The sequence below is a fragment of the Rana temporaria genome, chromosome 5 (genome assembly GCF_905171775.1).
Source record: "Rana temporaria chromosome 5, aRanTem1.1, whole genome shotgun sequence".
NCBI classification, from domain to species: Eukaryota; Metazoa; Chordata; class Amphibia; order Anura; family Ranidae; genus Rana; species Rana temporaria.
In genome coordinates this window covers 358,808,458-358,835,767 of record NC_053493.1, presented here as the reverse complement: position 1 = coordinate 358,835,767, position 27,310 = coordinate 358,808,458, and the positions used below count along the sequence as shown (strand labels likewise).

General features: G+C 45.9%; 1 protein-coding gene across 2 annotated transcripts in view; it reads left to right on the top strand.

The window, feature by feature from the left end:
• Positions 1–7,521: 7,521 nt before the first annotated feature.
• The window catches only part of VIRMA (vir like m6A methyltransferase associated), a 53,276-nt gene continuing 33,487 nt past the window's right edge, over positions 7,522–27,310 (top strand). For both annotated transcript variants that reach the window (XR_005749540.1, XM_040354678.1), the window contains exons 1-8: positions 7,522–7,617; positions 14,677–14,792; positions 17,069–17,155; positions 18,622–18,670; positions 20,607–20,781; positions 21,289–21,414; positions 21,724–21,993; positions 23,420–24,566. Coding sequence is in view for 1 of the 2 variants with exons in the window: in XM_040354678.1 (XP_040210612.1) it covers positions 7,555–7,617; positions 14,677–14,792; positions 17,069–17,155; positions 18,622–18,670; positions 20,607–20,781; positions 21,289–21,414; positions 21,724–21,993; positions 23,420–24,566 (2,033 nt within the window). In the remaining variant the exon portion in view is untranslated. The remainder of the gene's footprint in view (positions 7,618–14,676; positions 14,793–17,068; positions 17,156–18,621; positions 18,671–20,606; positions 20,782–21,288; positions 21,415–21,723; positions 21,994–23,419; positions 24,567–27,310) is intronic.

Sequence of the window (27,310 nt, the reverse complement as noted above, 5' to 3'; positions counted from 1 at the left end):
ATCGCATCACACTAAGGTGCATGAACATGCATAATAAATAATAAATAATAGTGGTAAACAGTCCAATCCTTAAAAATAACACACAAGTCCATATAAAAGTATTCTAAGGTGCTTCAGTGTGGATAAAAAATGAATGAAAAATTCCACAGTGCTTTAGTGCATGTAATCAGTAGCAGCAATCCAAGGGTGGTGTATAATACAGTTCATACAACACACGGCCCAGTGAGTGATGCAAAAGTCATGCCAAGGTGTCGTTACCTATGGTAATGGACGCTCACCTCAGAGCGTGCCACCTTGCAACCAAGCTTGGTCTGTGCACGCTTATGAACCATACCTGGGTTCTAATGGATAATCCTGGGTTCCTGGTTCCTTGGCAGGCAGCTCCAGATCATAGAATATATAAGAAAAAAACCCGGATGGTGCAAGTAACGTTTTAACAATATTTATTTAAATAAAAAGAGATCCCTTGCCGGGTACTCAAATACTGCAGGTGCGACAGTGCACCACTCTATAACAGGCTTGTAGCGAGATGTACAGATCAGGATATGGTAAACAGTCCCCACAGCCTCACACAGACTTTCCTGCCGTCCTGTCCCCACCCCTACGCGTGCCGATACAGGGGGTGTCGTATCTTCTTCAGGGGGGAAAGTCTGTGTGAGGCTGAGAGGACTGTTTACCATATACCGATCTGTACATCTCGCTACAAGCCTGTTTCAAGTGGTGAACCTGCAGTATGTTTTTTTTTCTCTTACAAACTTTTTGGGGGAAAGAGGGTTAGGGCCAGGACAACCCTTTACAACCACTTTTACCTACAGGTAAGCCTAGATTAAGTTAAGGCTTACCTGTAGGTGCTTGAAATATTTCCTAAACCTCCACAGTTCAGGAGATATTTGTGTAGCGCCTGGCTACTTTTGTGGCAGGTGCTGTTGTAAATTTAGAAGGGGGGTCAGAGAGTTAATTAACTCTGACTACGTTAATTTAGTTAAATTTAAGGCCTCTGTTCCAGCCCTGGCTGTGCTGTGTGCCTATTCTCCTGTCTGGGGACTCCAGTCACCCCCAGGCGGTAGGGGGCAGCAGTAAATTCAGGGTCGTGTGGATACTTCTCCTCGGCAGCCAATCAGGAGGGTTGAACGCTGTGCATGCTGGGGAGGGGTATTTAAGGGCCAGACGCCATTAGTGCGGGTCGTCGTCGCCCCACGCCTTCCACCTGGGCAGTCGTCCCACTACCCCGTGTGTCGCCCTCCTGGCCGGGGTGTGTGTGTGTTGCTGTGTTCATGGCTTCGGAACCACGTTGATCCAGAGCATTAATCTACCTAGTAGGCTCAGTAAGCAGACTGAGTCTACGAACGTACAATTGGTCCTGTGCTGTCCGTCCAAAGTGGAGGAAGCCGGTCGATGAGGAACCTGTCTGAGGGATACCGAGCACGAGGCTGGTGTTGCAGGAGGGGCCTATTTCACTCATTGAAGGACATTTCATACCTGAGAGGCTAGACGGTGGTCGCCTGTCAGTTATTGCTGAAATTGGAGCTATTTGAAGGAGATCTGGGTGCTGAATCCAGTTGAGAGGGATTTTGGACCAAAGTTATCTCCACCTTTAGGAGGGTCTGTGGCAGAGACTTTAACCTAAAGTTTCGAGTGACACTCTGGCTGCTAAGCTGGTGAGAGAGGCCAATTCAGATGCACTGTACCCACTCTGTCTAGAGTGGTGAAGAGATTTATCATTGGGAGCAGGACTGTTTCCATGCCAGTTAACCCTGAATCCGCCATTTCTCAATTCTTCTATCCCTTCACCTTTTCTACTATTTACCGTTTTTACCCGGCTGGGTAATAAAAACACAGAAAAGACACCTGTCGTGTGGATATTGACTTTATTACAGCTCTCATGCTCTCATCCAGTACCCTAGACGGTGAGAAGATAAGAGGTAACATGCCACCCAAATCAAACCAGCAGCCCCTTCGGGGGTAGTGCTACACATGGGGGCTCGTCCGGGATTGGCTGTTACCTCTGGCAACAGAACTGAGTGATTTTTGTGTTTTTCCGCCATTGAGAGCCTGAAAAATTGTCATGGTTTTGGACTGTGCGAGGTGAAGAAGGGGTTAACGCGAACGGCTGAAAAGTCTGGGCGCACATGCAGCGGAGTGACGTGTCCCAGCAACGTGTCCAGAAAATAACTCAAAGTGGGAGGAGTTACCCACCCCTGCGTGAGACGTAGGTGAGTTTGGCCCCAAGAGAGAGAGTGATTACCCGCCCACGAGAGAAGATCATGCAACCATGTCTGCTTTCCCAACGCCATTCGAAAGGCTGAGGCCTCCCATGTCCTTCCCGGGAGTTAACCCGATGCCTGTCCTTACTGGAGCTTCCCTGACAGACAACAGAATCTGTATGAAGTCCCGGGGGAGGTATACAAGTGGCAGCGTAGAGGCACTTGGCGTGTCTTGTCCAAGATTTACTGAGCTGGTGATCAAAATTCAGCCCTTCATCCGATGCACGAGATGTGGGAAAGTGAAGCAGCCTACAGAGTCGCCCCGCGCTTATAGGGTCAACTGTATCACAGGGACTGTTACCGAGGAGGAAGTCGCCTCCTGGCTTACTCCCACTACTACTACTACTACTGCTGCCACTTTGTCTTCGGTTGCCACTCCGATGGTGTCTCCCACGGTGAGTGACTGTGATGCTGCTGAAAGATGTGCCTGCTGTGAAAGTGGATGCTGCCTAGGAGACCGCGTGCACGGTAATGGTGCACGTGTGTTTCGCCCTCAAGAAGGTGGGATATGTAAAGGACTCCCACGGCTGTGGTCGAGGTTTTCCCCTGCGCAGACCGGACTCCAGGGAGGATGTTGCCCCTGTCGAGGCCAAGAGGATTTCTGGTAAGCAGGGCAGGGACTGTAAGTCAAAGATTGTTCGTACTTGTTTGTCCGCGGAGGAGTATGCCAGCTCTGAGATTGATTCTTCTTCTGATGCGGGTGATGACCACTGGTTCAAGCCAGAGCTGCCAGAGTTGAAGTGGAGCAAAGGGGTCCGTGCTGCAACCACCAATTCCAGAGAATGCTCCCCGATGGACTCAGGGGATACCACGCCATGGGCGGATATCCCGCAAACAAGTTGGGAGGCTGCAGTGGTGAAAGGTAATGACATTAAGGAAGTTGCTGTACCTCAAGTTGACCTGCCTGTTTTTTTTTTTTTTTTTAACAGAAGGAATATTTATTGAGATACTCAAACGATTACATGCTTATACATTTCAGATGATACAGATCAGGGCAACGAGGCATCAAACAATTATTACAGTGGTATAAAGAGAAGCATATACATAGTGAAAACATCCAAGTACCGCGTCTAAAGGGGAGGGGAGAAGGGAAAGGGAAGGGAGGGAGTTTACTTCAATAAATCAATAAAATGTAAAAAACATACCATACATTACATTGTGCATCAAGAGTAGGCTCACAAAAATGAAAAATATTCACAGAAGCCAAAAAACACCATATCCTGAACTGAAGACCAAGGGGAGGGGCCGAGAGGAAGGGGAGGGGGGGCCCGGGATCACTCTAGGGCAGTGATGGCGAACCTTGGCACCCCAGATGTTTTGGAACTACATTTCCCATGATGCTCAACTACACTGCAGAGTGCATGAGCATCATGGGAAATGTAGTTCCAAAACACCTGGGGTGCCAAGGTTCGCCATCACTGCTCTAGGGGGAAGGGGGCAAACAGAAATAAAATCTCACTATATCATCAGTCGCCTAGCCAAGCTGTCCAGATTTTCTCAAACTTCTTAGGGCAATTGCGCCCCATGTATGTCAGCTTATACAAAGGTAAAGTGTCATTCACCAGCTTTCGCCAGGTGGACAATCCAGGCGGTTCAGTAGCTTTCCACTGGAGTATGATTGCCTTTCGAGCATAAAATGCAGTGTAAAAAATAAACAGCAGTCGGGTTAGCATATAACATCCTAAGCCAGGATATGAACTTCGGACACAGGCCAAACCTCCGAAGAACCGCCCAGAGATATTCCCACTCCACCGAGTCAAAGGCCTTCTCGGCGTCCAGAGAGGCAACCACCTCCCCTCCCCCCCTCCCAGCCACCCGGTCAATAACCGTGAACAATCTCCGCAGGTTGATGTCCGTCCCCTTGCCCGGCATAAAGCCGGTCTGGTCCCCATGAATCATAGAGAGTATCACCGCATTAAGGCGATTCGCCAACACCTTAGAGAATATTTTAGCATCTACTTTCAACAGCGAAATTGGTCTATATGAAGAGCAGAGTGTGGGGTCCTTCACCGGTTTGGGGATGACTACAACAACCGCACGTTGCATGGAAGGGGGTAACGAGTGTTCCCTAAGGGAGGCCAGCAGGGCCCCTCTAAATCGTGGCACTAAGGAAGCATAGTGTGTTTTGAAGAATTCGGCCGGCAAGCCGCCATCTCCAGGGGTTTTCCCCGTCTGCAAGGAAGCGACCGCCACCTGAATTTCCTTCAGGATAACCGGAGCATCCTGTGTCATGCGAGCCTCCTCTGATAGAGCAGGAAAGTCTAGTCTATCTAAAAAGGAGTGAAGTTCCTCAGGAGAATAGTCCACTCTAGAGGAATAGAGCCCCTCATAGTAAGCAGCAAAACAAGCATTAATCTCCCCCGGGTCAGAAAGCAGCCCACCAGACTCATGACGGATATTGGCTACAGGAACAGAGTTGGCTGGATCTCTAGAGATCCACGGAAGCAGGCGCCCCGTCTTTTCTCCCTGCTCAAACGCTCTCTGTGACCGATAGAGGAGCTGTTTTCTAGCTGCCGTCAGCCTAAGAAGCTGAACCTCCCGCACCACCACCAGGAGATCCACCCACTGTTGTTCCCCGCCAGTGTCTACATACTGCGCTTCCAACGTCTGAGTCCTTTACTCCGCCTGGGCAATCGAAGCCCGGGAGGAAACGCGTACAGACTGTATAAGTGATTGGTATTTTTGTCTAATTGAAATTTGAATCCCTCCCAGCGATCCGGAGACTCCAATCCCGGAGCATCGGGAGACCAGTACTCCACAATAGAGGATTCTATCTCAAGCTCCACCCTCTCGTCCGACACCCAGTACCTCGAGAGGCGCCAAAGGCCGCCGCCCGGGGCCAGTCCTGTATGTAGCCTAAGCAGAATGGGGGCATGATCCGAGATCCCCTGGGAAGCACAGAGATTTCCTGAACTCTAGCTAAGATCGGGCTGCTCGCATAGATAAGGTCAATTTGTGACATGGCTGTATGTGTGGCTGAGCTAAAAGTATATCCCTTAACCCTCGGGTTCCTCCACCTCCAAACGTCTGTGAGGCCAAAAACATCAGCCCACCGGGAGAGTGGGGAATCAACTGCTAGACCTGAGGACATCCTATCTAGGTTGGGGCATGGTACCATATTGAAATCTCCCGCCAAGAGTACCGCAGTGGCTGAATAGGTCGTAACCACATGAATGAGGAGCCCAACAGTAGCAGGAGGGGGGTTATATAGGCCCACCAGAACTAACGGCATACTAGTAAACATGGTGTGGAGTATCACATAATTACCCTCCGGGTCTAGATCAGTGTTTCTCAACTCCAGTCCTCAAGGCGCCCCAACAAGTTTTCAGGATTTCCCTCAGATAAAACGGTTGTGGTGATTACTAAGGCAGTGAAACTGATCAAATCACCTGTGCAAAATAATGGAAAGACTGAAAACATGACCTGTTGGTGCGCCTTGAGGACTGGAGTTGAAAAACACTGGTCTAGATGCAGGTCTAGCAGTGTAAATTATAAGGACTTGCAGACAAGGATACTGATCCCATTGGTCCTGCTGGAATGGGTAGCATAGCAATAATGCCCCACCCAAGGCTTACGTAGGCCGAGGACCCTGCCGCCCCCACAAGGTGCGTCTCCTGCAGAATACAAATGTCCGGGAAATAACCCTGGAGAAATTTAAAGACTAGCCTTTTAATTTTGGAATTAAAGCGGATGTGCCACTAAACAAATATATTAAAAGCCAGCAGCTACAAATACTGCAGCTGCTGACTTTTAATATAAGGACACTTACCTGTCCTGGAGTCCAGCGGTGATCGCAGCAGATGACGAGCCGATCGCTCGTCACCCTGCTGCTCCCCCCTCCATCCACGCTGAGGGAACCAGGAAGTGAAGCGCTCCGGCTTCACTGCCCGGTTCCCTACGGCGCATGCGCGAGTCGCGCTGCGCCCGCCGATTGGCTCCCGCTGTGTGCTGGGAGCCGAGTGTTCCCAGCATACAACGGGGGACGGACGGGAAGCGAGGAAAAAACCCGTCTTTTGCCCGTATCGTAGGGCCGGAAGTGGGTGCAGATACCTGTCTGTAGACAGGTATCTGCACCCCCCTCCCCCCTGAAAGGTGTCAAATGTGACACCGGAGGGGGGGAGGGGGCCGATCAGCGGGACTCCACTTTAGAGTGGAGATCCGCTTTAAGACCCCGGACATTCCAAGATATCACGGACAAGGAAGCCATAGGGGAAAATAAAAAAATGTGACAGGGATGGAACTCAGACCCGCATCCAGAACTCTGAGTGCAATCATCCTGAGAAGCATCACCCCGTTCCTTGAACCTATTTGCACAGATCTGGTATCACATGCAATTGATATTCCTTCAAACAGTAGTAAAACATAGAAAAAGAACAAAAGAAAAAAAAATACAGATCTAACATTCCCAACTCCCCCCCCCCCCCCCCACCCTGTACATTCAATGCAACCTAAATGTACCTGGATCCCCCCAACAGAGGTGAATCCTGGACAGGTGGCTACCCTATTCCTGCAAGTGGTCACAGAGGTGAGAAGAGACCAGATAATCTCTGATCACCTCTATGATCTGGGAGGAACCAGAGCAACTTTATAAAGTAAAAATAAAAATCTAAAAAATAAAATGTTGATCTTTTGCCTTTTAAAGGAAGAGAAGAGATTTAGGGTCGTATAGACTCCGATTTGGCATGTGATTTGACATGTCAAATTGTATGTCAAATAGGACCAATGTGAACGTGGGCTAAAGTGTATTTTTTTCCAGCATTTTAAAAACAGCTGTGCAAATATCATGTAACATAAAATGTGGCAAGGATTGCCAGTTTATTCTCTAGGGCAGGGGTAGGCAACCTCAGCCCTCCAGCTGTTTTGAAACTACAAGTCCCATGAGACATTGCAAGACCCTAACAATCATAGGCATGACTCCTAGAGGCAGAGGCATGATGGGATTTGTAGTTTTACCGCAGCTTGAGAGCCGAGGTTGCTAACCCGTTCTAGGGTCTCTGCTAAAGGTATTAAGTAATTTTCTATAAAAAAAAGATACAGATTTTTACAAAAAAAAAAAAAAAAGTGCCAGAAAAAGCCTAAAGCTAAAGTGGTTAAAATCATTCTAGGATAGCTTTCATTACAAGATCCCACCAAAAACATGGCGGCAGCTTCTCCAGACCGGCGACACTTTCCACAGAGGGGCGGCCCCCGTGCAATGCGACATCGGATTGGATTTGCTCTCGACGCTCGCTCGGATGTGATTCCCACTGAGCGGAAACCACGCCCACTCACCTGCCCGCCCACACCAAACATGGCGGGTGAGTCCGCAATGGAGCTGCTGTTTTTAGAGACCTTCAAGCACCAGAACACGGAGGTGAGAGGAGGGAGCGGGCCGGGGACGGGTTCGACGTTCTCGGGGGGATGGTCAGCGCTGGCTGGGATCGGAGAAGGCGTGTGTTGTGTACGGGGCAGATGGGGAGGGCCTGAGGCCTGGATATCCTGGGAGTGCAGCCTCCTCCTATGACATGGGCAGGCTAGAGGAGTACATACATTACTATCCCGGGGGGGGGGTCACTAATATTATATACATTACTATACCGGGGGGTCACTAATATCATATACACATTACTATACCGGGGGGGGGGGGTCACTAATATTATATACATTACTATACCGGGGGGTCACTAATATCATATACACATTACTATACCGGGGGGGGGGGGGGGGGGTCACTAATATTATATACACATTACTATCCCGGGGGGGTCACTTATAACATACACATTACTATACGGGGGGGGGGGGGGGGGGGGTCACTAATATTTTATACACATTACTATACCGGGGGGGGGGGGGTCACTAATATTATATACAGTATTACACATTACTATCCGGGGGGGGGGGGTGTCACTTATATCCTACACATTACTATACCGGGGGGGTGTCACTTATATCATACACATTACTATACTGGGGGGGGGGGGTCACTAATGTTTTATACACATTACTATCCCGGGGGGGGGGGGGGGGTGTCACTTATATCATACACATTACTATACCGGGGGGGTCACCAATATTATATACACATTACTATACCGGGAGGGGGGGTGTCACTTATATCATACACATTACTATACCGGGGGGGGGGGGGGGGGTGTCACTTATATCATACACATTACTATACCGGGGGGGGGGGTGTCACTTATATCATACACATTACTATACCGGGGGGGGGGGGGGGTGTCACTTATATCATACACATTACTATACCGGGGGGGGGGGGTGTCACTTATATCATACACATTACTATACCGGGGGGGGGGGGGGGGTCACTTATATCATACACATTACTATACCGGGGGGGGGGGGGGGGTGTCACTTATATCATACACATTACTATACCGGGGGGGGGGGGGTGTCACTTATATCATACACATTACTATACCGGGGGGGGGGGTGTCACTTATATCATACACATTACTATACCGGGGGGGGGGGGGGGTCACTTATATCATACACATTACTATACCGGGGGGGGGGGGGGGGGGTGTCACTTATATCATACACATTACTATACCGGGGGGGGGGGGGGGTGTCACTTATATCATACACATTACTATACCGGGGGGGGGGGGGTGTCACATATCATACACATTACTATACCGGGTCACCAATATTATATACACATTACTATCCTGGGGGGGGGGTGTCACTTATATCATACACATTACTATCCTGGGGGGTCACTAATATCATATACACATTACTATACCGGGGGGGTCACTAATATCATATACACGTTACTAGGGGGGGGGGGGGGTCACTAACAGTGGCAGCTGGTGCTCAGAAATTTCGCAAACAAACGATAAAAAAAAAAAAGCACAGACACTGGGCCCATCAAACGCAGCCACTGTGCCCTGTAAAATGCTGCCCCCCCCCCCCGGCACTTACCTTTCTGGGGTCGGCGATCCTCTTTACACGGTCCCTCGATGTCGTCTTCCGCCCTTGATGACGCTTCAGCCAGAACCGGTGAACCTGATTAGCTGAGACGCCTGTCAGTCTTATCCAAGGAACGCACCCCCCCCGTGTGTCCCTTGGATAAGTATTTGGAAGCCGATTACAGCCTATCAGAGCCAGCGGTACTTTCCACAGCCAACCAGCTGCCGTTATTCAGATGGCCGGCGCTCGCCAGGGGGCCGGCCATCTGAATAGTCGGCGGCAGCGGCAATACATGCAATGCATGAATCTATGTATTGTATCAGTGGGGGGCGGGGCTCCGGCGCCCTCTATGGACGCACCGCCACTGATCACTAATATCATCATATATATATACACAGTACTCGGGAGGGGGGGGGGTCACTAATATATACACGTTACTTGGGGGGGGGACTGATATATACACGTTACTTGGGGGGGGGGGGACTGATATATACACGTTACTTGGGGGGGGGGGGACTGATATGTACACGTTACTTGGGGGGGGCACTGATATGTACACGTTACTTGGGGGGGGCACTGATATGTACACGTTACTTGGGGGGGGCACTGATATGTACACGTTACTTGGGGGGGCACTGATATGTACACGTTACTTGGGGGGGCACTGATATGTACACGTTACTTGGGGGGGGCACTGATATGTACACGTTACTTGGGGGGGGCACTGATATGTACACGTTACTTGGGGGGGGGGCACTGATATGTACACGTTACTTGGGGGGGGGGCACTGATATGTACACGTTACTTGGGGGGGGGGCACTGATATGTACACGTTACTTGGGGGGGGGGGCACTGATATGTACACGTTACTTGGGGGGGGGGGCACTGATATGTACACGTTACTTGGGGGGGGGGGGGCACTGATATGTACACGTTACTTGGGGGGGGGCACTGATATGTACACGTTACTTGGGGGGGGGGGGGGCACTGATATGTACACGTTACTTGGGGGGGGGGCACTGATATGTACACGTTACTTGGGGGGGGCACTGATATGTACACGTTACTTGGGGGGGGCACTGATATGTATACGTTACTTGGGGGGGGGCACTGATATGTATACGTTACTTGGGGGGGGGGGGGGCACTGATATGTATACGTTACTTGGGGGGGGCACTGATATGTACACGTTACTTGGGGGAGGGCACTGATATGTACACGTTACTTGGGGAGGGGCACTGATATGTACATGTTACTTGGGGGGGGGGGGCACTGATATGTACATGTTACTTGGGGGGGGGGGGGCACTGATATGTAGACGTTACTTGGGGGGGGGGGCACTGATATGTAGACGTTACTTGGGGGGGGCACTGATATGTACACGTTACTTGGGGGGGGCACTGATATGTACACGTTACTTGGGGGGGGGGGCACTGATATGTAGACGTTACTTGGGGGGGGCACTGATATGTACACGTTACTTGGGGGGGGCACTGATATGTACACGTTACTTGGGGGGGGCACTGATATGTACACGTTACTTGGGGGGGGGCACTGATATGTACACGTTACTTGGGGGGGGGGGCACTGATATGTACACGTTACTTGGGGGGGGCACTGATATGTACACGTTACTTGGGGGGGGGGCACTGATATGTACACGTTACTTGGGGGGGGGGCACTGATATGTACACGTTACTTGGGGGGGGGGCACTGATATGTACACGTTACTTGGGGGGGGGGGCACTGATATGTACACGTTACTTGGGGGGGGGGGGGGGCACTGATATGTACACGTTACTTGGGCGGGGGCACTGATATGTACACGTTACTTGGGGGGGCACTGATATGTACACGTTACTTGGGGGGGCACTGATATGTACACGTTACTTGGGGGGGGGGGGGGCACTGATATGTACACGTTACTTGGGGGGGGGGGGCACTGATATGTACACGTTACTTGGGGGGGGGGGGCACTGATATGTACACGTTACTTGGGGGGGGGGGGGGCACTGATATGTACACGTTACTTGGGGGGGGGGGCACTGATATACACATTACTAGAGGGGGGGTTACTAAGACTGAAGCAGCTGTGAAGAGTAACCAATCACCCTATAGCTTTAAAACAATAAATACAAATCTCATTGCCGTTAAAAAAAAAGGTGTGTTTTATTATTTCTTTTATTGGGAGCCGGGAAGCATGGCGCCCGCTATCGGCAGATCATGGGTGCCACGCAGGGCATGTGCAGAATCGTACGGCTGAGCTGTTACACATTAAATCTCCTTTCACACCTCATCATTTTGATTCGCAGGCAGATTTGTTGCGCTTCTGCCTGCAAATTCAAAGCCTCGAGGTGTAAACGGAAAACTGTAAATTGCACATTTGAGATGTTATTTATTTAAATTGAGCAGTTCTGCCATGCGATAAATCGTGGCAATCCGCATCACGTGAAGCATGGCGCCCAAAATTTGCTTTTTTTGGGCGACAAGCATCACGCAATGCGTGTTGCTACGTGATTTATCATGCCATAACCGCACCACGATTTTAGGTGCCTATTGAGTAAATGACATCTCAAATGTACGTTCTTCCAATCGTCATTCACGCCTCTGCGCTTTAAAATAGCGGGCAGAATCGCGGCAAATATGACCATGATTCAAAACGCCAAGGTGTGAATGCAGCCTCACATCGATGCCACAACTACAAGCCAACAGCTGCTAAGGCAGACAGGTCTTGTCGTTTTCCATTCACAGGACTAGATTGATGTGGATTTGTAATATGTTTCAAAAGGTGAACTTATCCTTTAAGTTTGAAAAATGGAAGCTAGAAGCTGATTGGTTGCCACAAACAAGCGATCCGGTTTGGAATTTTAAAAAAAGAATTGTAAAGTCTTTTTTTATTTAAAAATAACATGTTATAAATTATAATTACCTACTCTGTGTAGAGGGTTTGCACAGAACAGCCCCGATCCTCCTCTTCTCGGGTCCCTCTTCAGTGCTCCTAGCCCCTCCCTCCTGTTGAGTGCCCCACAGCAAACGGCTTGCTATGGGGGCACCCAAGCCAAGCCGCAGCTTTGTGTGTCCATTTAGACAGGGCGCTGCGGTTCAGCCCCACCCCTCTCTCTCCTGAGTGGCTAACTGACTTTGACAGTGCAAGGAGCCAATGGCGCTGCTGCTGTCTCTCAGCCAATCAGGAGGGAGAGTTCTGGACAGCTGAGGCACTCGTGTACATCGCTGGACAGAGACGGGGCTCTGGTAAGTATTGGGGGGCAGAGGGGGGTTGCTGAACACAGAAGGCTTTTTATCTTCATGCAGAGAATGCTTTAAGATAAAACCTTGACTTTACAATCACTTAAATGCAGAAGAGATGTGCTGGGCTTTATATACTAAAGACAAATCCACTTTGCACTGTAAGATCTGAGGGGGACATGCAAGGAAAATAAAACAGCCTATTTGCTTGTACATGATTGGATGATAAAACCAGCAGAGCTTCCCCTCAGATTTACAGCCACTGCACTTCCAAGTTCATTTGTAGTGCTGAGTGGTTTTGCCTTTAGTGAATGAACCCGCTATGTCTTACCTGCCTCTCCTTCCCCTAACTAGTCACATGTGCAGCACCATGGTAACTGAGGCTAAGATGACTTCTTCCCTGAGCGTTTAGATCCACCTTAAAGCGGAGCTCCACCCAAAAGGGGAAGTTCCACTTGTCTGCCGCCGCCGCCTCCTCCTTTCCGCTGCCACATTTGGCACCTTTTTGGGGTGAGGGAAAGCGGGTACCACTTCCGGCCCAGTTCGCCCGCATCATTGTAATCTGGAAGTTCAGCCCCTACCCCCGCCAGCCAATTCACAAAGCGCAGCGAGATTCGCTGACAGTTTCCCTTAGCCAAGATAGTGGCGCCAACACCCGAGAGCCGATTGAAGAATCAGCTTGGGTGAGGACACCACTGGATGCCCGGGCAGGTAAGTGTCCTAATACTAAAAGTCAGCAGCTGCAGTATTTGTAGAAGGGACTTTAAAGGGGTGTTCCAGCCTGTTTTTAAGTTTATTAAAAGTCAGCAGCTACAAAAAGTGTAGCTGCTGGCTTTTAATAAAAAGACACTTACCTGCTCCACGGTTTCAGCGACGCGCCGGCCGGGGCTCGGCTCCTCGATCACCCTCGCCGGCCGGCGTCTTCATTCCTAGTGTGGGCACCCGGCAGTGACAGCTTTCGGCTTCACGGCCGGGCACCCACTGCGCATGCGCCGCTGTCTGATTGGACAGGCGCTTGCCTACAGGGAGGGGCTGCAATAAGGCGATTAAGCTATTCGCCTTACCAGCCCCTCGGCGGAAGGAGGACAGGAAGTCCCACTCCTCCTGAAGTCCCCACTCCCCCCCCCCCCCCCCAAAAAAAATGACATGCCAAATGTGGCATGTAAGGGGGGCGAGGAGTGGATTAAGCGGAAGTTCAATTTTTAGGTGGAACTCCGCTTTAAGTCTCTCCCTCCGGTCACAGGTCTCTGAATGGATGATGGGGCCGAGTTCAAATAAGGACAGCAGTCGGTGGGGTGAAGAACCACTGCGTTTTGTAAGGGGGAGGGGTCTGCAGACTGACCGCATTTCATGTGACATCGCACTGAAAGGTGGATCTCTCTTTTCATGGTTGAGTTTTGCGCTGTAGTCTTCGGCACGTGATTCAGGATGTTTACTCTGTATATTAGTAAGCCTAAACACAGGATTCATTTAAAGCGAAGTTCCACCCAAAAATGGAACTTCCGCTTTTCTTAATTCCCCCCCCCCCCTCTGGTGTCACATTTGGCACCTTTCAAGGGGGAGGAGGAAGCAGATAGATACCTGTGTAATCAAGGTATTTGCTCCCACTTCAGGGCATAGGTCACCACGGCCTGTGCCTACTTCGTCCCCCTGTTGTCTTCTGGGAGATACACAGGTCCCAGAAGATAGCAGGGACATCGCGCTGTGTGACTCGCGCATGCACAGTAGGGAACCAGGAAGTGAAGCCTTAAGGCGTCACTTTCTGATTCCCTTACCAAAGATGGCGGCGCCTCCACCCGAGAGACAGATCGACTTTGTCTGCTGACATCGCGGGTGCCCAGGACAGGTAAGTATCCTAATATTAATAGTCAGTAGCTGCAGTATTTGGTAGCTGCTGACTTATTTTTTTCGGCGGTACTCCGCTTTAAAGTTTTCCCTGTCAGGTTTTCCTGCTGTCTGGGGCTCCGCTAAAGAGATTTGCCCTCACTTCCTGTGCTGGGACAGTGTTTTACCAAACAGGAAGTGAGGAAACATCTGTACTGGGGCAGAAAAAAACAAGAAAACCTGACCGAGCTTTTAACATTTCCTTATTAAAGTGTATCTAAACCCAAGAACAAAATGTGATGGTTTTGCAGCTTTGTGAAGAGCAGCTGCATGTTTGTGTTCAGAAGTAAGTCTCTGCCTGTGTTTATTGATGCACTAGAATGTTGATCAAGATATAACGTGCTTGTTTATTTGCATTTGTAGCAAAGCAGCAATGTTGACGTGGTCCGATTTCCATGTATAGTCTACATCACGGAGGTTCGAGTCATCCCGCCAGGAGTAAGAGCACATAGCAGCCTGCCAGACAGCAGAGCCTATGGGTGAGTCAAAATGTCAGACTCGTATGTTTACAGAGAACAATAAAATGGGTAAAAAATTGTTGAAAATCAGGAAGATTGAATACAGTATGTGTAAGAATTTGTATATAAGTTGGAACAGGTACATTTTAAGTGTAACTATTGGATAGCATAGGGAAGGGTTAACACCCCTGTAAGGTTTGTTTTTGCTGTCTATGTCCCTGCTTCAGAAGATTTCACCTCACTTTTTGTCCCGGTGACAACTGGATTTAGAACATTTTGGGTTGTCATGAAAACAAGGATTGGTGATAAAGCTTCAGTGGAAGTACCTTTTTTTTTTTCCATGATAACTTTTAGAGGAGTGAGTTTCCCTTCCTAGGGGTTGATTTCCCCTCACTTGCTGTTGTCTCTCTGTAAGTATGAGTCCTATGTAAGTTGGATGTATGTAACCCAGCTACTACCTGTACAATTAAAAGAATCAAAAAATCATAACAGCACCTGATCTATGCACTTAAATTGATACTAAACCCCATTTTAGTTCAGGAAAGACCGATATCTAGATATAGATCGATATATAGATAGAGATGTAATCTCTCTACATCTCTATCTATTAATCTGCTTCCTTGGAATGAGACCTTTCCTGTATGCCTGGCTGGTTCTCTAACTGCCCCTCCATCCTGTTAGCTTTTGTTTCCCTTGCTTAGCTGGCTGCAAAGGAAAGACCTGTGCATGCTAGCTCCCTGCAGGGGCTGTGTGCATCCATTGGAGCACACAGCACCCATACGTCTTAACCCCTCTCCCTGCCCCAGCAAAGAGTTACAGATCACTTCTTTAAAACCAGGAAGTTTGGGAGAACTGCGTGGGTTGTGAAGGACCCATCTGTGGTGTTATGGACAACAGGTCAGTGATTAGAGGGGGCAGGGTAATTGTAGTGGAGCGTTTTTTTATTTTTTTTACCTTAATGCTGTGAATACATTAAGGTGGCAAATGCTAAGCACTTAGGACTACTTTAAGGAAATCGGGATAGAAAAATAGTTGCTGACATGCCTTTGAAACTGGAAGTTTCAGAGCTGTTATTCTAATCCCCTTCCTTCACAGGCCTGGAGCATGTATGTCTAAAAATGATATTACAAGAACAGATTATTTTCCCATACTGAATTCATTGTCGCTGTATAAATCAGTTAACAGGAAATCTTCACAAAGTTTAGTACTTGCCTCTAATATTCCTAAGGCTACTTTCACACTGAGGGGGGGGGGGGGGGGGGGGCATTAGCGGTAAAGCGTCACTTTACAGCTGTAATAGCAGTGCTTTTTTTCCCGCTAACGGGGCGCTTTTAACTCCTGCTAGCGGCCGAATAAAGGGTTCAAAGCAGTGCTGCCAAGGCTCTTTGTAGGCGTTTCGGCAGCGGTGCCCATTGATTCCAATGGCAGGGGCGATACACAGCTCCTCCACCGCCCGAAAGATGCTGCTTGCAGAACTTTTTCTAACGTCCTGCAAGCGCACCGCTTTACAGGCACTTTTTTTTTTAGCTCTTTAGCGCCTAAAACAAACACGCCTGTGTAAAAGGATTTCAGTATTTGTTTGCATGTGCTGTTGTTGTAGTGAGAACATTTGTCTGTAAAAATATTTTTTCTTAGTTGGTGAGCACTAAAATAATTCTTACAGATGTCTCCCTTAGGCTGCATTCACACCTGAGCGTCGGTCGTTTTTTCCGGCGTTTTGTCGCGCGTATTAATGCTTATTTGTGCGTTTGCATACAACGTCGTCCGACGTTTTTGTACTTCGATGTTTTTTATTTTAGCCAATAGGAAAAATAATCATCTTTTCATCACTTGTTGCTATGTTGGTAGATTTTTTTTATCTTCTGCCTGGGTGAAAAGTTCTATTGATTAAAGCGACAAAACGCCCGTAGCAAACGCTTGTTGTCGCGCAAGTCGCTTGAATCGAGCGTTTCCATTACTTTCTATGGGAAATGGAAACGCTCAAATACGCCCAAACCGCCCGATACGCGTATAATGTATTTTTTCCCCTCTAGCGTATTTGAGCGTCGCGCTTCAGGCGACAAAACGCTCAGGTGTGAATGCAGCCTTATCCAGAATTGTACAGTCAAAACTTTCTACCTCCACTGGTTATTTTCTAGGTTTGAATCTGATTGGTAGCTATGAGTTGCCCAAGATGGCTATTCACTCAAATCATTATTAAAAAAGTCAATCATTTGTTATGTTATTAAATAGCAAAAAGGGCATATACGGTCATTTGTGCAATAAATATATTAAATATTTATTTTTTTCCCTTACAGTGAGACCTCACCACACACGTTTCATTTAGACTTTTTCTTCAACAATGTCAGCAAGCCAAGTGCCACCGTATTTGACAGACTCGGAAGGTGGGTATTATTATTTCTTACTTGATCTTGAAGTTCTTCTAATTTTATCAGCAAGAATCTGAACCTCTCTAACTTTTTAATTTAATCCAAGCATATGAAAGTGTGCAAGCAAAGATGACCTTTAGTGAAAACCCAGTATCAAAACTATCAGTAGATCCAGAGAGGTGTATTTCCATGCAAAACGTTTCCTATAAAAAAAATCATGCTTGGCTGTGCAACTTTTTGCACTGGGGAACCTGCAAAGTCTGTGCTGGTACATTTTTTTTTTTTTTTTTTAAATGAGGCCAACTTCAGGGAAGGCTGACTCTGGAACATTGGAAGCGAGTCTAGTCGCCCTAAAGTTAGCACTAAGCACAGTGTACTCCTTGAACCAATGTAACTCTGTATATACCATACCTGGCCAATGCCCCTCGAAGCTGGAAATCACTGAAGTAGATATCCCTTCTCCAGTAATCCCCCACTTGCTTTTGGGACCCTTGCCAACATCTGCCCTGCTGCGTTCTTAACACAGGAAGTCAACTGCTCAGTAGGGGTGCCACTTAGAGAATGCTTTGCACTTCATTTTGTATATAATATTTATAATTTTTTTTTTTGCCCATTAGTTTGCTTTAACCACTTTCTGCCCTTGTGTATATATTTGGCCTCCAAAGGCAAGTGGTTAAACCAGGACCATGGCTGCTGCCATGATCCTGGTATCCCCCCCCCCCTCTTGGAGGGGGAACCCATGCCGTTTTTTTTTGTTTGTTTATTTCTTTTTAATTTTGGCGTGGAGTTCCCCTTCAAGATCATCAGAGCACAAGTTGCATGCCAAGGTCAGTTCTGACTTCAGTGATATTCAATTGGCTGAAGTAGGATCAAAGTCAGACCAAAGTAGTGCAGGAACTACTTTGAAGTAGCACGTCTTGAAGTCGTGCTAGTATGAATGGTTGTTGTTGAATATCATGGGCAATGCCTTGTCATGCTACTTTGCAGTCCCAATTTGTGGGTTAAGTCGTACAAGTGTGAAAGGGGTCTTTCTGTTTCGCTTGCGTGTCATGGGTGAGTAGTTACAATGACTCCAAAAAGTTACAGTATATAGCAGGGATATGCAATTAGCGGACCTCCAGATGTTGCAAAACTACAAATCCCATCATGCCTCTGAGTGTCATGCTCGTGGATGTCAGAGCCTTGCAATGCCTCATGGGATTTGTAGTTCTGCAACAGCTGGAGGTCCGCTGATTGCATATCCCCGGTATATAGCAATGTCACATCAGAGCTCTTCTATTTAAACATAGGCACTTCTGCAAATCCCTTTTGGATTATACAGTGGGCTCTACCTTTTCAGTTTTTGCTGTCTTGTAAAAGGCAGATAATGCAGTGGTTGTTTGGCTTTTTTTTTTATTTTTTTTTGAGCGAAGATGTGTAACTGCTAGTATAGATATGATGTAGCTCATATGTAACGTTAACTTTTTTGCATTTATTAACAGTTTGGAATATGATGAAAACAACTCTCTTATTTTCCGACCAAGTACAAAGGTAAGTTTAAACATTTTAATTAACACATTCTTCAAAATCCTTCATAAAGGAACAAAACTTTTTAGTTTAAAAAAATTTAAGTTACAATAATGTACAAGCAATTCTTCATATTGTGTGGAATAGTAAATAGGGTGCAGAAGGGTAAACTTCCCTTTCTTCTGTTCCCAACTATACCATAGGCTTCATTATGTGGCAGGATGTGGAATAATATCCACAATAAAAACTTCTGTGGTTGTAAAGGCAGAAGGTTTCTTATCCTAATACATTAAGATAAAAACCCACCTGTGTGCAGCAGCCGACCACAGCCCCTTTAATACTGACCTGAGCCCTATCTCTACCCAGCATTGTACACGAGTGCCTCGGCCTTCCAGGACTCTGCCTCCTGATTGGCTGAGACACGGAAACGGCACCATTGGCTCCCACTGCTGCCAATCAGGAGATGGGTGTGGCCGAACCTTGGCTCTGTGTTTGAATGTGTACACACAGAGCTGCGGCTCGGGTGCCCCCATAGCAAGCTGCTTGCTGTGGGGGCAGGAGCCAGGGATCAAGAGCACAGAAGAGGGACCCGAGAAGAGAAGGATCCAGGCTGCTCTGCGAAATGGTTTTGAACAGGCAAGTATAACATTTTTGTTATTTTTATAGAGAAAAAATACTTTATCACTTTTAAGCTTTTCACCTTCTATGGCTTTAAAGTGGACTGATCTCAAAAAGTAAAGATTTGCTGTGATATAGGGAACATTTTGAAATGCTAATATTGTTTGGAAGACTGAAAAATGTACCTTTTGTCTGCAATTCCTCCTTAACAATAGCACTGCATTACCTGGTATGTGAGGATCTCTAGGCACTTCTGTGCTTAGAGCCTCATACCTGACTACTAGTGTTAGGAGATTTAGTGATGTCACTACTGTGCTGCTCAATGTTCTCCTTGCTGGAGTCTGACATGATGAAGCAAAACCCTGCCTCTACCTAAGATGACCACCGACACAGCACACTATCCAACTTTTTTGTTGTCAGATTTACCAAAACATGTAGTGAGGGTCTGCCTGATTGCATACAAATTGAAACTCCTAAGGTTTGGCCTCCTATTATATGGTTTTGGTAAATCTGAAGGGAAAAAATCTACAGAAAATTGGATAGTGTGTATCCAGCTTAAGTCATTCATGTAGAAAGATCAGCATAGGAAAGACCACTCGGCAATACTGGTGACTAATAACCCAAACAATATTGGTGCGCTTTCTAAAAAATGTTGAAATTACCTTAGTGAATGAACTAAGCAGCAAATAATGTTAAAGCGGTGGTTCCCCTAAAAATAAACTTTTAACATTGCTTTTCCCACATTAATTACAATTTGAATCGGCTGGTTTTATTAAAAAAAAACGTCCGTACGTACCGTTTGCTATATTCGTTCTCACCGCCACTTCCGGGTACGATGCTGGCGGTGGGCGTTCCTAATTGATGGACAGGCATCCGACCGACGCATACATCGCGTCACGAGATGCCGAAAGAAGCCGAACGTCGGTGAGGCTCTATACGGCGCATGCGCACCGACGTTCGGCTTCTTTCGGCATCTCGTGACGCGATGTATGCGTCGGTCGGATGTCTGTCCATCAATTAGGAACGCCCACCGCCAGCATCGTACCCGGAAGTGGCGGTGAGAACGAATATAGCAAACGGTATGTACAGACGTTTTTTTAATAAAACCAGCCGATTCTAATCGTAATTAATGTGGGAAAAGCAATGTTAAAAGTTTATTTTTAGGGGAACCACCCCTTTAAGGACTGCTGCATCTAAACCACCAATCTGGGTAGGATGTGTAATAAACTTAAAGGGGTTGTAAATAATCATATTTTTTCACCTTAATGCATTCTATGCATTAAGGTGAAAAAACATCCGACGATTACCGATTGTTTGATATGATTGTTTTCCTTTTATTTAGGTTAATACAGATGGACTTGTGCTGAAGGGATGGTACAATTGCCTCACTTTGGCTGTCTATGGAACAGTTGACCGAGTGATCATAAACCACGAGCGAGATTCTCCCCCTCCCCCACCTCCACCTCCACCTCCCCCACAGCACCAACAGATTGGACTGAAGAGGAATCCAAAGCATGGTTTGAATAACTTAATTTTTATTGTTTTTGTATGTGTTTTCATAGTGAGGCTTTGTTATTTTGCTGTTGTAGTTTAATTTAGTAAAGTTATGGTATATGCATAATTTATTTTAGTATTTGACATTAAAGTAAAACATTTTTTGCCCAGTTAACTCAATCTCCATTAGTTACCCCAAAAGTAACTTGACCTTCCTATGGAATACTTACCTTCAGAGTAGACAGTTATTTGCTCTACCTGAACCCTGCACTCCCTTTTTCAGAGATTTCCAATACGTTTGTTATTTTGGCAATGTTATTAGTCATTGCATTGCCATTTTTGTACATGCATACATTTTTAAATGTGTGTGTTGGGTAGATTTTGTCTCCCTATTTGAAATGTATCCAGTTAGTTTTGCAGCTTTGGTACCAATATAATCAAAGCCTATTGCCTTCCTTTTTCATTGTAAATTGAATGCCTGTGGCTCCACATTAGGATGCTTTCATTTTGTTCTCATTCTCCATTGTTAGTTGAAGAAGAGAAGGAAGACCAATACAATGGTAGTCCACCAAGACCACAGCCAAGAGGCCCGCGGACTCCACCAGGTCCTCCCCCACCTGATGACGATGATGACGACGAGCCAATGCCAGCTGCAGGTACTGGCTCAATAGATTTGACTGTTCTTTTCACCCCAGACTGGCTCTTGTTTTAGGTGGAGTGGGGCAAAGGTTGTTCTTTCTGTGTGTTCAGCATAGGTGATCTTCCTCAAATCCCTTAGACCCTTTTCACACTGTCACAGAGACATTTCCAAATCATGCAAACAGGTTTATAAAAAACTAATTTGTTAAATCTTTTTTGCTTTCTCTGTTAGTCTCCATAGAGCTATTGGTGCTCATGTGGACTGTTGCTGTATTTGTATACATGTATATATATTATATTGTCGACTTATTTTTCTTTGACTTTAGGTGGTGAAAAAGAAGTTGAGCGAGAACCAAGAGAAGGTTACTTTGAGCCCATATCTCCTGACAGAGTGTCTATCCACCCTGATGGTGCTTACTCTGATGAAGAAGGGGATGATGATCCTCAGGATGATGGGGAGGAGGATGATGATGAGGAGGAAGATGATGATGACCTCAATGCTGAAGATGATGAAGATGACGACGATGATGTTCAAACAGAAGACAGCCTTGCTGATGAAGAGGAGGATGAGGAGGAGGATGAGGAGGAAATCGAAGGTGCTTCTTAATTTAATTTTTTTTATTGCATAAACGCTTATTAGATGAACAAGGAAGTACTTTAGGAAAATTCCAAGTATAGTACACAGTCAAAAAGAAATGCATGTTACATCAGTTCCTGTAAGGAAGTGGGGGTTATTAAACATAGTCACAGAAAAAGAATAGCATAACACAGATCTGCATCAAGAAATGGCATATACATTTTAAATACGTTCTCAAGTATCCAGTATAATAGCAGACCAATATATTTGAAAATCACATAAACGGCGTACAAAGAGGTTAATATTTAGGTCTCTAATTCTTTCAAGAACATCAAACTGTTGGTGCTCATTTTTATTTTGTTCGGCACCATTCTATTTTTGTGCTGCTGCCTTTAGTAGTAAACTGTGCGATGTGTTCTAATCACGCACCACACTGCCCCTTTACAACTAGCCCCAGTGCGTGTATAATGCCGAGCAAAAACTGGTCCCAAGAATTCTTTATTGCATTGTCTGTCTTGAAAATTAGCAGGTGATTGGTAATTATTTCAGGAGTCAGAAAGATTTTTAATCCAGCTTGGCTGCAGTTCAGACCTTGCACACTCCCTTATTGAACGGTGACATCCGATCCTGTCTGCAAAATCCAGGCGGATGGTGGTTCTATTTTCCAGTCGTCTGGCAGATTGGATGAAAACACAGGTGGTCCGTTTTCACCCGATTCCCCATAGAGGAGAGTGGGTCCGTCTGCGCTATGCATAGTGGGGGAGACAGACCTGTCATCCGCCTGCTCAGCAGGAATCAATCCCCTGCTGAGCAAGCAGAGTCTGTCAGGCAGAGGCACCTGTGTGAAAGGGGCCTTTATACTTGGGAATCAACAGTCCTTGTCTGTGACATATTAAGGCAGAAATAAAAATTAAACCTTAAGATGCATAGGAACACGTCCTTTCTAATCGGCACATCATTTTTTCATCCAGTCATTGCCATTTTTTTTAGTTCTCCCCATGTATTTATTTTGGCTACCTGGTAATCCTGGAATGCACTTATTTATGATGAACAGTATTTTCTGCCTATGTTGTACTGAAAAACTTGTGTTTTTAAAAGAAGAAAAAAAATCTCTGAATCACCAGTTGCATTCAAACCTGCTATGAAAGGGTGAATGTGACCAGTAATTCTGAGAGGTCACACTGCAGACCTCTTGTTTTTTTTGCTGCCTCTACTGAAAAAAATGTAGGTTGCCACTATTGACCTATCTTGACAATGCTAGTTGTCTGACTGTTTTTTGGCTTCAGTACTGAGCATGACTGACCTTGAGCAAGCATGCACATAACTCCCATATCTAGCATATCTATTTTTGAATGATACTCAAAATGTTTAACGGTATATGGTTTGTTCTTGCGCTTTATTATTTAGACCTGTTCCTCACCGTTGTTGTTGTTCTTTCTTTCCAGGAGATGATGTTTATGAACAGATCTCCAGTGATGAAGATGGAATTGCTGACTTGGAATCGTTTAAATATCCCAGTTTTGATATAGATTACACTCCTGAAGACTTGGCAACTGTGCCCACCATGACTTATGATCCTTATGATCGTGATTTGGGCCCTCTCCTGTACTTCAACTGCCCATACAGAACTGCTTTTGAGAATGAAGTTGCCAAGCTGCGTGATCAGGACCTTGATAAAGACACCTCTGGGGCTAATGAGACATCTTTAAAGCTACTGGAATTATTGGATCTGTATCAGGATGACAGGGGGGCAAAGTGGGTTACAGCACTAGAAGAAGTACCCTGCCTCATAGTGAAAGGATTGAGCTTTCTGCAGCTTAAAGAACCAGGACGGGACCATCTCAGCCAGTTGGTTGATTGGGCAATGCAAGCTTTGGATTTGCAGCTGGCTCTGCAGCAGCCAATAGCTTTGAATGTGCGACAGCTGAAAGCTGGCACAAAGTTGGTGTCCTCCCTGGCAGAATGTGGCACTCAGGCTGTAGAGTCTCTAATAAAAGCTGATGTTATTAACAAGTTGTATGACTTGCTGTTTGCAGAACATGTGTCCTCTTCTCTAAAATTAAATGCTTTTAAATCCCTGGACAGCGTTATCAGTACAACTGGAGGCATAGATGCATTTTTAAGGAACCATTCAGATATGCAAGTGAAAAGCGGTTACCAAAGGCTGTTGGAGTTGATCTTGTTGGACCAGACTGTTAGGGTTTTCACGGCTTGCTCTGCTGTGCTACAAAAATGTCACTTTTATGAACTTCTTTCTGATGTAAAGAGAATGGCAGCTCAGTTATCTGACACGACACAATCGGCTCCTTCAAACGCCAGAGAGCCAAATCAGCAGACCGCCTCTGCTGCAGAGAGACTAAACCGTGACTTTGATAATGAAGCCGAAGTTCCTATGGATATGGACCATCTCTTGGAATCTACCAATGTTAGTGAAGGGGAATTGGAGAGATTGATGGGACTTCTGAATGAGATTTTTCATGTATTAGAAACAGCGCCACACACTATGATCCAGCCTCCTGTAAAGTCCTTCCCAACATCTGCCAGAATCACTGGACCTCTTGAAAGGGATGACCCTTATCCTGTCATATTTCGGTAAGGTGGAGTCTTGATATAATTGCAATGCTGGATGTGATATCATTGTGCAGTGCTTATCCTTATTCCCAGAGAAGCAACTGTTGTGTTTTATAGATCACAACTGCATATTTAGATTGCTATTCAAAATTTGTTGCAGAAATCAATATTCTCTGTATTGTATACCTCCCAATACAACTGTTTGCCCATAACAACGTAACACCGACAATATTGATGCAAAACAGGCAACATGATGTATGTTAAGAAATAAGCCGACGGCAATGTGACCCAGGTTTTTCTTGCTGTAGTTGAAGGTTGTGCTGGTGGGTTCTTAGGTCCTGAAATTAAGATTATGAATCTCTTATTATGATTTATTTGGCTGGCAAGAGGCTATTCCAATCTAGAAACTGGCATTTAAAACCATCGACTTCTATGAGTCTTTTTGCTTGTGTTCCCTAGTGTGCAGAATTTTTTTGTGGCAATCTTTTTTTTATATACATTATCCTTTTAAAAAGGTGCTTCAGTCATATTTAGAAAAAGTCAGGAGCTACAAAACTGTAGCTGCTGACTTTTAATACATACACTCCTTTGTCCCAGGATCCTGCGTTGTCCTCCCCTGGCCAGTTTCTTCACCAGGCTTCGCGTGCAGGCGCCGGCATATGAAGTGTGAGCAGCCAGCTGTGACTGCTTGCGGCTTTAGTCGGCTGCTCATTGCAAATCCATGAACCAACCTTCGCCATCTAATTGGACCTGCAGTTTTCTGGGACATGTGACATGTTCCAGAAGGCTGCGGGGAAGGAGAGGGTTAAAACCAGGTACCCGTTTAAAAGGTAGTAAAGTCTCTCTTGTAAGGAAAATAAAAAAATGTCCCTTTGTGGGCTAATATCATAATGTGCTAGTTTGCACCGCATGTTTTGACAAACTTACCTGTAAAGCGGAACCCTACAGAAGTGAGCTGTCATCGCTGATGTGGCTTTCATCTTCACCTGGTCTTCTTTCCGGATTCATTCTTCTGCCTTTTGAATGGCTGGGCTACGATGAGATCACTCCCACACATGCATACGGGAGTCATGATTGCAGCACAGTGCTCTGAAGAGATGGCACACTCTTCGATGTGCCCTCCCTTCAGAGCACATTGCGGATGCACCAATCACGTCACCAGCTGCCACGATGTACGTTTAGGAGATTTTCACCGTACCTACAGGTAAGCCTTGTTATAGACTCACCTGTAGGTACAAGTGAAAAAAAACAACTTTGCTACTGTTTTAAGATTGTGTTTGAAATAATACTTGCCTTTTTATTACTAGGCCTAAATAAGGTATTTTAGCATTTCCACCCCTTTCTGTAGTTTTAACTTTTATTTGTAAAAAAAATTAATTGTGTGGACAGCAGTGTTTTTTTTTTTTTTTGTGATCCTTTTTCATTAATCAGTCTTTTTGGACACAGCTGATCAAATCTGGGTAAAGGGCCAATCACAGTGGCTCTTTAGCATGCGATCAGCTTATCCAATCACATCTGATCATAATGTAAACACGCTTGCTGGTTATAGGTATTCTTTTCCTGATGCGCTGTCACAGCATGAGGAGAGAAGAGCCGGTAACCGGAAAGTGTGACATGAAACATCTACACTGATAATCTGGCCACTGGTCATCAGTGTTCTGATTATTGGTGCAGCCTCATCGGTAGGGGTGCAACGGATCAAAAAACTCACGGATCGGATCGATCCTCGGATCAGGAGTCACGGATCGGATCATTTTCGGATCAGCAAAAAAAAAAGGGTCCGTTTTTTCATTGGTCCAAAAAAAAAAATATATATATATATATATATATATATATATATATATATATATATATATATATATATATATATAATATATATATATATATAATATATTTTTTTTTTTTTTTGGACCAATGAAAAAACGGACCCTTTTTTTTTTTTTTTGCTGATCCGAAAAAAGAGCACAATAGCAATTCACAGGGGTGGATTAAAGAGGAAGCAGGTGAGGCTGTTTGGGACTTAAAGTACAATCTTGATGTTTTTACAGCAAAATATATATATATATATATATATATATATATATATATATATATATATATATATATATATATATATATATAATTTTTTTTTGCTGTAAAAACATCAAGATTGTACTTTAAGTCCCAAACAGCCTCACCTGCTTCCTCTTTAATCCACCCCTGTGAATTGCTATTGTGCTCTTTTTTTCCCCCTTTCCCCCCCCTCCTCTCACACCAGTGCTTCACTGCTAACATTCCCATTCAGCTTTCTAGAGCCCAGTGCACAGCGTGACACGCCCCGGGGAGGCCGAAGCCGGGGACTTTCCTAGGCCTAGGCTCCGGCCCGCCCGTTCGGATCACGGATCGGTGACGATCCGTTACACCCCTACTCATCGGTGAAGGAGAAAAATTACTTCTTTGCAGAATTTTATAACAGAGGCTAAGAAAAAATGTTTATTTTTTTCAGAATTTTCGGTCTTTATTCTTTTTGTTTACAAAAAATGGAAAACCCAGTGGTGATTAAATACCACCAGAAGAGCTCTTATCGGTCTCTAAAAAAAAATGTCATTTGGGAACAGTGTTGCATGACTACACAATTGTCATTCAAAGTGTGACTGGGCGGGAAGGGGGTAAAAGTGCCCAGTTTTTAACTATTTTTCACCACCCTCCACCCTATACTTTTTTTTTATCCTGTGTAGCCATAATGTGCAGTCCCAGATGCATTCTTTCCAAGGCTCGATATTGTT